A 12,957-nucleotide genomic window follows, 5' to 3' on the forward strand; every position below is an offset into this window, starting at 1 on the left:
AGTGGTGGTGGCGGGCCATGTGGCGGCAGACAGCAGGCCCTGGGAGCAGCCAGTCCCAGGCAGAGACGGCTGCTGGTCCCAGAGCAGTGGTGGCGGGCCATGTGGCAGCAGGCAGTGGGCCCCAGGCAGAGACGGCTGCTTGTCCCTGAGCAATGGCTGGTTCCAGGCAGGGAGACACATGGCGGGCGGGCAGAAGACAGAAACATGGATAGACACGGCATGCAGGGTGAGGTTGAATGTTTATTCAGGGGGTTATGGAGGAGGAAGGGTGAAGGGGGGGACAGAGAGAGAGGGAGAGAGAGAGAGAGAGAGAGAGAGAGAGAGAGAGAGAGAGAGAGAGAAAGAGAGAGAGAGAGAGAGAAGGAGGAGGAGGAGGAGGAGAAAGAGACAGAGAAGGGGGGGTGGCAGAGAAGTGGGGAGAGAGGCAGAAGCGAAGCTGCCTCTCCAAGAGGAAGATGGAAAAGAGAAAGAGCTCAGGCCGGAAGCTGAAGATCAGCCTGCCTCAGCGGATGGGGAGGGGAATGGGTGTGGCTTGTCTCTTAAAGGGACCAAAACCATAACATTCCCAGATCTTCCTTATAATAAAAAGCTCTCTCTCTCTCTCTCTCTCTCTTTCTCTCTCTCCCCCCCTTCTCTCTGTCCCCACCTTTACCCTTCCCCCTTCCATAACCCCCTGAATAAACATTCAACCTTACCCTGCCTGTCGTGTCTATCCATGTTTCTGTCTTCTGCCCGCCCGCCATGTGTCTCCCTGCCTGGGACCAGCCATAGCTCGGGGACCAGCAGCCTACTCTGCCTGGGGCCCACTGCCTGCTGCCACATGGCCCACCACCACTGCTCTGGGACCAGCAGCTGTCTCTGCCTGGGACTGGCTGCTCCAGGGCCCGCTGTCTGCCGCCACATGGCCTGCCGCCACCGCTCAGGCCACCACTGCTCTGGGACCGGCAGCCATTTCTGCCTGGGACTGGCTACTCCCAGGGCCTGCTGTCTGTCGCCACATGGCCTGCCGCCACCGCTCAGGCCGCTGCTCTGGGACCAGCAGCCATTTCTGCTGTCTACTGTAGCGGGGATCTTGCAGCATTTTTAAAAAAGAACAACAGCGTTCTCTGGCTGTACTGGAACTTGCTCTGTAGACCAGGCTGGCCTCAAACTCACAGAAATCCACCTGCCCTCTTGTCTCTTGAGTGCTGTGATTAAAAACATGTGCCACCACCACCCAGTGAATTTTTTTTTAAAGAAACAACATTGCTAGTCTTTATAGCTACTGAGAAATCCAGTCTCAAAAAACAAAAACAAACAAACAAAAAACAAAGCAAACAAAACAAAACAAAAAAAGAACCAGCATCATTGCCAGGCTTGCACCTGTAGTCTCTTTCCGGAAAGCTGAGGCAGGAGAATCTTGAGTTGAAGGCCACTTCGGGAAACATGGTGTGATCCTATCTCTTTTTAAGCTGTTAGTTATTATGATCATTATGCGTGTGAATGACATTTTTGTGTGGGTGCGTGTCTGACGGCACAAATGTGGTCTTCATAAAGAGGACTCTATGGAGTCAGTTCTCCCTCTGTCTTTATGTGGGGTCCAGGGCTTGAACCGAGGTCATCAGCCTTGCAGAGAAAGCACTCTGCCTACTGAGCCAGCGTCATCAGCCTGTGATACCACACACTAAAAGCCAAACACACTGACCATTCCCCATATGAGAATTTATGGAAGGTGATGTATGTTAATTTGACTATATGTAATAATTATTTTACTATAGAAATAAAAAAATATTATACAAACGCTGGAGAGATGGCTCAGGAGTTCAGAGCTCTGGCTGCTCTTCCAGAAGACCCAGATTCAATTCCAGCACCCACATGGCAGCTCACAACTGTTTGTAACTCCAGTTCCAGGGAACCTGACACCCTCACACAGGCAGACATACATGCAGGCAAAGCATCAATGCACATAAAATAAATAAATAATCTTAAAAAAACAATAATAATATAAAAAAATTAAAAAACTGTACAATTAAAATGTGGCATACACTTGTAATCTCAATACTTGGGAAGTGGAGACAGGAAGATCAGGGGTTCAAGAAAATACAAAATAAGTTTGATGTCCTGTTTTTACAGGGAAGAAACATCTAGATAATTAAAAATTAGTTTAAGTGGCTAGAGAGACTGCCCAGTGTTGAGGACAGTGAGCTATGTGGCTAACCTGGGTTTGGTTCTCAGCACCCAAATGGCAGTTTGCAATCTCTGTGACTTCAGCTTCAAGGGATCCAATGCCCTCTTCTAACCTCCACAGAAACCAGGCAAAATATATGTACGGTGCAGCTACATATATACAGGCAAAATACACATACATTTAAAATAAATCTTTATAAATAGCTGGGTGGTAGTGGCACATGCCTTTAATTCCAGCACTGGGGAGGCAGAGGCAGGTAGATCTCTGTGAGTTTGAGGCCAGTCTAGAGAGCGAGTTTCAGGACAGGCTCCAAAGCTACAGAGAAACCCTGTCTCGAAAATCAAAAACAATTTTTTGCCCCCAAAATTGTAGGAATCTAAAATTGTACAGACTCTTTGTCAAATACTCTTTTTTAAATAATTTATTTTTATTTCATGTACATTGTGTATTGCCTGCATGTATGTCTGTGTGAGGGTGTTGAATCCCCTGGAACTGGAGTTTATAGACAGTTGTGAGCTGCCATGTGGGTGCTGGGAATTGAACCTGGATTCTCTGGAAGAGCAGCCAGTGTTCTTAACCGCTGAGCCATCTCTCCAGCAGCCCCTGATTCTTTTTATTTTATTTTATTTTTTAGAGCCTGTCCTGGAACTAGCTCTTGTAGACCAGGCTGGCTTCGAACTCACAGAGATCTGCCTGCATCTGCCTCCCGAGTGCTGGGATGAAAGGTGTGTGCCACCGCAGCCCAGCTCAGACCCAGATTCTTTAAATATGAAATGTACAGAAGGGTTGGGGCCTGCACTGCTTTAGCAGAGGGTTTGAGTTCAGTTCACTGCACCCACACAAAGAGCTCACAGCTGCTTATAACTGCAGCTCTAAGACGATCTGATGTCTCTGGTCTTTGTAAGCACCTGCACCTACATGCCCATAATTCCAAACACACACACACACACACACACAGTGTTAAAAATAAAAAAAGTAAGATTCTATGTGTAGACTACATGAACCAGTCACCCTGCTACTATCTCCCGGGAGAAGTGAAATTTGTGTCCATACTGGGTCTTCCTTTGCAGGAAGTTCCTGGTTTGGAATGGCAGTCAGTGTGACTGGAGTCTTTAGAGCAAAACCTTTGGCTATGGCCAAACCATGTGTCTCCCTGCCTGGGACCAGCCATTGCTTGGGGACCGGCAGCCATTTCTGCCTGGGACTGGCTGCCCTCAGGGCCCGATGCCTGCTGCCACATGGCCTGCCACCACTGCTCGGGCCACCACTCTGGGACCATCAGCCGTCTCTGCCTGGGACTGGCTGCTCACAGGGTCGGCTGTCTGCCACCACATGGCCTGCTACCACCATTTGGGACCTACAGCATTTCTGCTGCCTACTGCAGCTGGGGATCTTGCAGCATTTTTAAAAAATTATAAAACTGGCAGCCCCGAAGGTCTTGGCCACCCTTGCAGATATGCCAATTAAAGATGAAGAGTGGTGGGGAATAAAAGCAGAAAGGGGAGGAATTCCCTACTCTGGCCACAATGGGAAGAATAGAGAATAAGGTTTAGTGGCCTCCAAGTCCATCTTCCTGGTGGACATCAATTAGGGGTAAGGAGAGGATGAATGGGGCAAGGGGAGAGGTGACCATAACTAAGCAGGCCTTGGCAGGGTGTAGTCTGACTGATCAGGTCTCAGTTCCAGTTCTGCAAGGTGGTCATGCATGCTATCATCACTTTGGGGGAGCAATCTAGTTCTCATTGTGCTATTTGTCTTTGCTCCAGGGTGTGGCCTCACCGTGCAGGGTCACAGCAGTGATACACCTTTCTGCTTTCAATCGTGCCTATGTAAGTCAATGCCTTTTTCAGCAAAGTGGCAGCTGGTGCTTCTTTTTCTTATTTGTTTTGTTTTATGTGTCTGGTCTGAGATTGATGTCAACCCTCCTGCTTCAGTCCTGTGTGTGTGCAACTGTGTGTGCCTGTGCTTGTGAAGGTCAGAAACTGACATCTTAAAAGTGTCTAGCGTCTTCCTCAATCACTCTCCACCTTATTTTGCATTTTGTATGTGTGCATGTATGTGTGCATGTGTGTGTGAGATGTGTGTGGCCTATGCACACATGTGTGGACAGGTGATTCTGTGTGTGCACAAGAAGGTGGTGGCAGCTATCTTCTCTATTACTTTCTACCTTGGTTCTTTGAGCCCAGAAATCTTGATGAATTTAGGACTCTAATTTTTCAGCTAGGCTGACAGCCACCTAACCACAGTGATCCTCCAGTCTCTACACTTTTGATGACTGGTGTTACAGGACGGCACAGGATCACACGTAACTTTAACATGTGTACTGGGGTCTGAACTTGGCCTTTCTGCTTGCACAGCAATTGCTCTCAACTACTGAGCCATTTCTCCTATATTATTTTTTGTTAAGTTTAATATTAAGAAATGTTTATTTTATGTGTTAAGAGGGTTTCCTTGCTTATATATCTGTGTACCACATGTATATCTGGTGTTGGAGTGGGGAATCCAATCTGCTGGAACTGGAGTTACACCTGGTTATGACCTGCCATGTGGGTGCTAGAAACTGAACCTTTTTTTCTTTTGCTTTTTTTTTTTTTTTGAGACAGGGTTTCTCTGTAGCTTTGGAGCCTGTCCTGGAACTAGCTCTTGTAGAACAGCCTGGCCTCAAACTCAAAGAAATCCGCCTGCCTCTGCCTCCTGTGTGCTGGGATTAAAGGCATGTGCCACCACTGCCCAGCAAAGACAGTGTTTTTAACTACCTAGTTATCTCTCTAGCCGTCCACCTTATTTTTAGAGACAGTGTTTTACTGAACTTGGAGCTCACAATTCAGTTAGGTTGGCCGGTTAGCATGTCACAGCGATCCTCCCGTATCTGCCGTTAGTGCTGGGACTGTAGGTACACACTCAGCGTTTTAGATGGGTGCTGGAATCTGAACTCAGGCCTTCATAACTTCAGGACAGTCACCTTACTGACCGAACCATCTTCCTGGCCTCTACTTGGTCCAAGCAGGAAGGTGCACGTTCTCCATGCAGTAGTTCTATTTGGGCACAAAAGCCATGGAAGCCATAAGTATTTTTCTTCGCGTTGGCATACAACAGGAACACCTGCTCCTCAGAAAGCCAGCCTCGGACCTGCCGGAGAACACCAAAGGGCAGATGGATCCTTACCATAATATCCCTAAATAGAAAGGCTGGCACTTACTGGAACCGCCTCTGAGGGTGTTAGCTGGCCAAAGGCAATTTCCAGTCCTTGCATTAGATGGAAGAGACTTTATTTTTTGAATGCAATTTTCCTTACAAAAGCATACAGTTCTTACAAGAAAATAAGGCTGTGGTTTGGAGAAGGGACCATATCACATTCCTTTTCCCGAAGCCAGATGCACAAAGCCTCCTATCATGTGCTGGGAATTTTGCCATGGGGGATGACTCAGAAGTTTGGACAGGGCTGTACACCTAGAAAGAGAACTCAGTTTTCAGCTTTTGCCAAAGCTGCTTATGAAACCATTCTTATCTATGGTACCCACGAATGCGAAAATTGGTTCATACTTTCTCCTTGCTCTTGCCTGGATGCACCTCATCTGATCCCAACAGGCCTAGTCTGTTGCGCTGCACTCCTGACCGTGACCTCTGATGACAAGGGTATTGGATGACAAGCTGACGATCAGCACTGGATATCAAATTTAAAAACCTGCGCAGAGCGGGTGGAGTCAGTCTGTAATCCAAGGCAGGAGGATCAAGTGTAGTTTGAGCTGCTTGAGTTCCTGTTCCAAAAAGCTACCAAACAACAAATCAAAGAAAAACAAAATCTGTGCCTCCGCACTTCACAGTTCGCTCCCGTGGAGGAATGTGCGTGCCCTTCAGATCCTACCCTTGTCTGACTTTGGGCAATTCCTCGCCTGGCGCGAGGTCAGAGCGCTCCCGTGCCTCTGCTTGGTACCCTGCCCATTGGTATTCTGTTCTGAGCTACCAGCTTGTGGAGTCACACAGGAGAGACTAGCGGCTTCTCTCGGTTATGGGCATGTTTGGTTTCCTGTTCAACAGTAGTTTCCCAACGCCTATCCTCACGCGCCTCTTCCCGCGACATCACTCTTCGCTCGCTACACCCGCGCAAATCATACAGACCTTCCAAACGGGGGAGCTCAGCATCACCCCTAAACAGCGCCTGCTTCGAACCTGCCTTTATAGCAAATCATGGGGGCGTGGTCAAGCCACCGGACGTACTGACGTCACGCGCGACGGAGGGCGGGCAGGCGCCGGCGTCCCTCACTGGGTCCCTAAGCTCTGGTGCTCAAGGCTTCATCCTCCGCTGCCTGGCTGGTACCTGTCTCCTGCCGTCCACTCCCCGCCGCCGGGTCCTTACATCGTCCGGGCCGCGCCGCCGACATGGGCCCGCGCCAGCCGCGCTGCGGGGCCTGGAGCCTTTAAGGCGCGGTGCGAAGATGGGCGAGGGCAGAGCAGGGCCCGAGCGCCAGCCCCAGCAGCCCGGGCGCCCCGCGCGCGCCCGCCCGCGTCGCCGCGGGGATGCCCGCGCCCGCCGCCGCGCCCTGAGCGCCTTTGTCTGCCTCCCGCGCCACTCGCATCACCCCTAGTTTAGCCGGCGCCGGATCATGGAGCTGAGCCAGCCAACCTCCCTGTCGGATCACGACGAGCCGGCGTCTGGGCCCCAGCGCGGGGTCAAGGGGCCGGTGGGGCCCGACGCTCTTCGCGGCTGGTCAGATGAGCCCGAGGAACACGCCCAGCTTCAACGGTGGCCAGAGGGACCCAACGCGCCAATCTGCTGGCCCGAAGAGGTAGGGGAGCCTGTCGCTCCTAGCCACTGGGTCAAAGCGCCCGACGCCCCTCGCTGTTGGTCCCAGGAGCCCGACATATCCTGTCACTTGGCCAAGGAGCTGGAAGAACCCAACGCCCCTCGCTGCCGACCCCAGGAGTCAGACGCACAGTGCCACTTGACCAAGGAGCTGGAACAATCCGATGCCCCTCACTGTTGGCCCCAGGAATCAGACGCACAGTGCCACTTGGCTAAGGAGCTAGAGGAACCCGACGCCCCTCGCTGCTGGCCCCAGGATCCAGATGCACAATGTCACTTGGCCAAGGAGCTGGAACAATCCGACGCCCCTCGCTGCTGGCCCCAGGAGTCAGACACTCAGTGCCCCTTGGCCAAAGAGCTGGAGGAACCCGACACCCCTCGCTGTTGGTCCCAGGAGCCAGATGCACAGTGCTCCATGGCCAAGGAGCTGGAGGAACCCGATGCCCCTTGCCGTTGGTCCCAGGAGCCAAATGCACAGTGCCACTTGGCCAAGGAGCTAGAGGAACCCGACGCCCCTCGCTGCTGGCCCCAGGAGCCAGATGCACATTGTCACTTGGCCAAGGAGCTGGAACAATCTGATGCCCCTCGTTGCTGGACTCAGGAGTCAGACGCTCAGTGCCCCTTGGCCGAGGAGCTGAAGGAACCCGACGCCCCTTGCTGTTGGCCCCAACAGCCCGACGTACCCAGCCTTTTGGACAAGGAATGGGAGGAATCCAACTCACCGTGCTTCTTGGCAGAGGAACTGGAAGAGCCTGACGCCCTTCACTGCTGGCCCCAGGAGCCCGATACACCGTCCTTCTTGGCCGAGGAGTTGGAAGAGCCTGACGCCCCTTACTGCTGTTCCCAGGAGGTGAACACAGGGTGCCTCTTGGCCAAGGAGACAGTGGAGCCTGACGCTCCCCACCTGTGGCCCGGGGAACCCGATGTACCGTGCCTCTTGGTCAAGGAACCGGAGGGATCCGATGCACCTCGTTGCTGGCCCGAGGAGCCCGATGCACCCAGCTCACCGTGTTTCTGGGGCAATGAACCAGAGGAGTCTGACGCATCTCGTTGTTGGTCGGAGGAGCCCCAGGTGCTGTGCCTCTGGCCGGAGGAGCAGAACGCAACGCTGTGCTGGCAGGAGGAGCCGGATGCACCCTGCTTCTGGCCGGAGGAGCGAGACGAACCCAGAGTTCCATGTCTCCAGTTTAAAGAGCCAGAGAAGCCCAAAGTCCCGTGCAGCTGGCCGGGGGAGCTGGAAGACTGCCGCCCTACGCGGGGCCTACCCCTAGAGCCTTTGCCTTCCGAGGGCGAGCTGCTGCAGGCATGTCCCGGGCCACCCTCGGACCCAGGCTCGGCGTTGTCGCTGTCCAGCGAGCCCGGGACAGCCCAGGAGGAGGGTGCGCGCCTCAGGACTGTGTTCGACGCCCTGGACAGGGATGGGGATGGCTTCGTCCGCATCGAGGATTTCATCCAGTTCGCCACGGTCTACGGGGCGGAGCAGGTACGGTTCTGGTAGGGAGAGGTGTTGCTGATTTCTATTTAGGGTAGTTTCTGGAATTCTTCCCGTTTAGAGGAAGGTATATCCAGGGGTCAAGCGTCCCCCTCCTATAGCGTTACTCTTGCTACTTATTTCCTAGCGTCAGGCGTGGGAAACCGTCTTCAGTGCTGCACTTCTGCCACCCACGTTAGGACGAGGCCAGACTTGTAGATGCCTCTTGAGTAGTTTACGGTGTATCCTGTTTGTTGTACTAGGTTTTGTTGGAGAGACAGTGCAATTAGAAGCCAGAAGGACTTAGGAATAAAAAATGGCTGGAGATGTAGATCAGTGGAAAAAGCATCTGCTTCAAGCTCAGGGCCTGGAGCTCAGTCCTTTGAACCACCTAAAGGATTTCTGCTCTGCAGTAAAGTGACAAAATCAACAAGCACAAAAATAAATCTTAGTGCATGCTTGTCACGCCAGCATTTAGAAGGCTAAGGCAGCATTGCTGCAAGCTGAAGACCAGCTTAGTCTACATAGTGAGTTCAAGACCAGTTGGCCTTCAGAGTAAGACCCTGTTTCAACACACACACATGCATGCCTGGACACACCAGAGTACATAAGAGTTAGTTCTGCACCATGATCAAGAAAAGGAGAGAAATGAGCCCGGGAGCTTCATGACAGGTGCCAGAGCTAGCAGAGCTCTCAGGGCCTCTGCTCTTACGGGAGTGGAGAGTGGAGAGATGTATGGAAAGGTGACTGTGCAGTTCTCCTGCAAGGGTCCCACACATTTACGGCCCACTCTTGGGGAAGCTGGTTCCGAGACCAAGCCCTGGCTGTCCCCTTCAGCACTTGTGTTGGCTGAAGATGACAGCAGGGCTGTTTGCTCTGCTAGTAACCTAGAAGACATCAGCTAGGTTACATGTTCTCCTTCATTTTATGTCTCTGAAAAGACATCAGTTAGGTTATATGTTCCCTTTTATCTTACTTATTGGTTGGAAGTCTCTGAAATTTTCATCTGTTCATCTTCATGTTATTCATTTTTCACACATGCAAACATTTGTTAAGTGGGTGTTCAAGTACATTTGCATGTTAGAGCTTAATGTTTTTTTTTGGTTTTTTGAGACAGGGTTTCTCTGTAGTTTTGGAGTCTGTCCTGGAACTAGCTCTTGCAGATCAGGCTGGCCTCAAATTTATAGATCCGCCTGCCTCTGCCTCCCGAGTGCTGGGATTAAAGGCGAGCTTAATGGTCTTTAAGAAAAAAGCTAAAAATAAGCAGGGTGTGGTGGCATCCAGCATTCAGGAGGCTAAGGCAGGAGGATGTAAAAATTGAGGTCAGCCTAGATACGTAGCAAGACTTTCTCCAAAAGCCTAGAGGAAGAAAAAAGCAAAATTGATAGATTTCTATTAGTCATAATGTTAAAACCTCTGTAGAACAGTTGGAAAGCACTGGGCCCTGGTTAACTCAGTGCTCCCTACTGAGCTGACACCTGGGCCAGCCAGCTTCCTGCAGACTTCACCGTTGAGCCCTCCTGCTGTCCTTTATCCAGGGAGCTTCTTGGTTCTTTTCTTGTTCCTGGCTGGGAGAAGTCTTTCCAGTGCTTGGCAGTTATTTACTGGTGTACTGTGTCTTTAAACATACTCTTGCCTCTCTCTAGATCCAGCGTACCGAGCCAGGCCAGAGCTGCATTTGCTCTGTACCATGCCCCAACTCTGCTATTATGTTTTCATGGTATCATTGCTGTAGTCCTCTGAGGTGGTAATTAGGCAGGCCCTTTCCACCCTTACTTCACAGATTGGAAGCTGGGAAAGGCTGTGTAGCTTCCCCAGGCCTCACTACTACTGGATTGGAGAGTCTCTCTCTTTTTCAGCTCTTAACCCACAGACGACTCTAGATGTTGGGGATATTTCCGCCGCATCTTAGTTTAGTGAATTACACACAGTTCTTGTTGAGAAACGTCTTTGGTCATCACCTCTCCAACTTGAGTACTTTGGGGAAAACTTGGCTACACTTGTTGCCCCTGGCCTTAAGCTTCTTCCTCAGAGGGCCTCACCATGTAATTCTGGCTGGCCTGGAACTCACTCTGTAGATCAGGCTGACCTCAGACTCAGAGAGGCCCACCTGCCTCTGCCTCCAGAGGGAGTCACCACTCCCAGTACCGCACTATCTTGAATACAGACTAGAAGTGGGTCGCAATTCTCTGCTCGGACAGTTCCTGGTGGAATTTGCAGTTTGGGAAGCCCTGATGGCCAAGGATTTGCTGGCATAGAGAGTGGATGAAATCTCCTAGGCCCTTTTGCTTTTTAGTAGCTCAAGAGGAAGAGCTGTTGGTTGACTTAGCCTCCTGAGTTGTTTTTTGTTCTGTGAGTGGTCTTCCTATTTGCAGGAGATAATACAGAATGTCAGTGTATGATGAGGTCGGTAGCCTTCATGGCTCAGACATGCTGAATACATTATAGAGGAGCAAATTCAGGTATATTAACCAGTAGTGCAGAAGTTTAGAGAAATGAAGCATTCCCACAATATATATGTATATATGTATTTTGAAATTTTTTTTCTTTCTTTTTTTTTCTTTCTTTTCGAGACAGGGTTTCTCCGTAGCTTTTGGTTCCTGTCCTGGAACTAGCTCTTGTAGACCAGGCTGAAATTTTTAAGATGAAAAAAATCTTGAATATACATAGTAGAGAGAGCTGGTGAGTGATGGCCCTAGAGTTCTCAAGTCCCAATGGTTTCAGGAGCTAACTCATCTGTGAACACTTAAAAGATTTATTTTATTACTTCTTTATGTGTCTGTGTGAGAATACTCACAGGGGCCTGCCTGCAAAGCTGGACCTACAGGAGGCCGAGCCGCTTGGCTTGGGTGCTGGAAAGTGAACAGTCTCTAGAAAAGCAGCAAGCCCTTAATTCCTGAGCCAGCTCTTCAGCCCCTCCACCTTTCAACGCAGATTGCCGAGGCTTTGTGATTGTTATCTGTAAATGATTCTGTATTTATCTAAAACAATTGAGGTGGTTTTTTGGTGACACTGGGTCTCACTCTGTAGCCTTGACTGGCCTGGAAACTCAGGGTTTACCCTGAGTTTATCTCTGCCTTCCTGGTGCTGGAATTAAAGACACACGCCTCCTTGCCTAACCTAAACTAAGGTTTCTTTGTTTTTCTTTTTTCCATTTATTTAGGGTGTGAAAGAATGCCCAGACTTGCGTGAAAGTCAGGGGACAGCTTTCTGGAGTTTAGTTCTTACTGAACTACCTCACTATCCCCTGTGCTGAGGAGGGTGACCTTGAGCTCCTAATCTGTCTGCCTCCACCTCCCAAGTGCTGGGATTCTGACTGTGAGCCACCAAACTGGGCTTCAGTGTCTTTTATGTAATATGTTTATGAAGGTAGCATTTTCAATTATTAAGCAGGTTGTCTGAATTTTTTATAGAGCACTCCCATTTATAATAGAGATGACTGTCATGTCCCTCTCTGTCACAGTCTGCGTGGATCTTATTACCTCACCTGGTGGCATATCAGGTGTGGTGTAAAACCATCCAGTGTCATTCTCAAGAGTCTGAAGGTGGAAGGAGAGAGAAGGGGGTGTGGTAGAATGTCTAGTTTCTTCTTGCACTCTGTCTCTCTCTCTTTTACTTTTGAGACAAGGTTTCTCTCTGTAACAGCCCTGAAGGTCCTGGAACTCACCCTGTAGATCAGGCTAGCCTCGAATTTACAGAGATCCACCTGCCAATGCCTCCCAAGTGCTGAGATTAAAGGTGTGCGCCACCACCACCCGGCTAAGACAGGGTTTCTCTGTGTAGCCTTGGCTATCCTGGAACTAGCTCTGTAGTCCAGGCTGGCCTCGAACTTGAGAGATCTGAGTGTTGGGGTTAAAGAAGTGCACCACCACCACCCGGCTCTCAGCATTTACTTTTTTTTTTCTTCTTGAGACAGGGTTTCTCTGTGTAAAGTCCTAGCTGTCCTAGGACTTGCTCTGTAGACTAGACTGGCCTCCAACTCACAGAGATTTGCATGCCTCTGCCTTCCAAGTGCTGGTATTAAAGGTGTGCACCACCACTGCCCAGCTTCAACATTTACTTTTTAAGGGCCACTGATCCTTTCCAAAAAACTCTACTGGTTGGAGCCATGAGTACTCTGATTTTGGTAGGCATGGTCTGCCCTCCATAGCACTTGTAGAGGATGCAGAAGTGAACTTATTTCTGTATGGTGTTCCTGCTTCTTGTTCCTGCACTTTTGCCTGTGGGCACTTGGAAGTTCTTAGGGATATTTGACATTATGGTTTATTGTTCCCCTGTTCTTTCTGGTCTCTGTTCTAGCTTTGTGTTGGAATGAAAATGGGCATGTGTGATCTGATTTGGTGGCACTTACTTTTAATCCTATATTGAGGAGGCAGAGGCAGGTGGATTTCTGTGAGTTTGAGGCCAGCCTGGTCTACATAGCATGTAGGTAAGTAGGGCTACACAGTGAGATCCTGTCCCGAAAGGAAAGAAAGAAAGAAAATGGGCCTGTGTGAGCTTGGATGTGTATGGAAG

The 12,957-nt window shown here is 50.2% G+C and overlaps 1 protein-coding gene across 2 annotated transcripts in view; it reads left to right on the forward strand.

Annotated features, from left to right (window-relative positions):
• Nucleotides 1-6,453: 6,453 nt before the first annotated feature.
• The window catches only part of Rab11fip3 (RAB11 family interacting protein 3), a 75,321-nt gene continuing 68,817 nt past the window's right edge, over nucleotides 6,454-12,957 (forward strand). Inside the window, exon 1 of one of the 2 annotated variants that reach the window (XM_075941431.1) lies at nucleotides 6,454-8,454. In XM_075941431.1, coding sequence (XP_075797546.1) covers nucleotides 6,772-8,454 — 1,683 coding nt within the window. In that variant the 5' untranslated portion in view covers nucleotides 6,454-6,771. The remainder of the gene's footprint in view (nucleotides 8,455-12,957) is intronic. The other variant, XM_075941430.1, reaches the window with a different exon arrangement.

Source organism: Microtus pennsylvanicus, chromosome 11 (assembly GCF_037038515.1).
Source record: "Microtus pennsylvanicus isolate mMicPen1 chromosome 11, mMicPen1.hap1, whole genome shotgun sequence".
Taxonomy (NCBI): Eukaryota; Metazoa; Chordata; class Mammalia; order Rodentia; family Cricetidae; genus Microtus; species Microtus pennsylvanicus.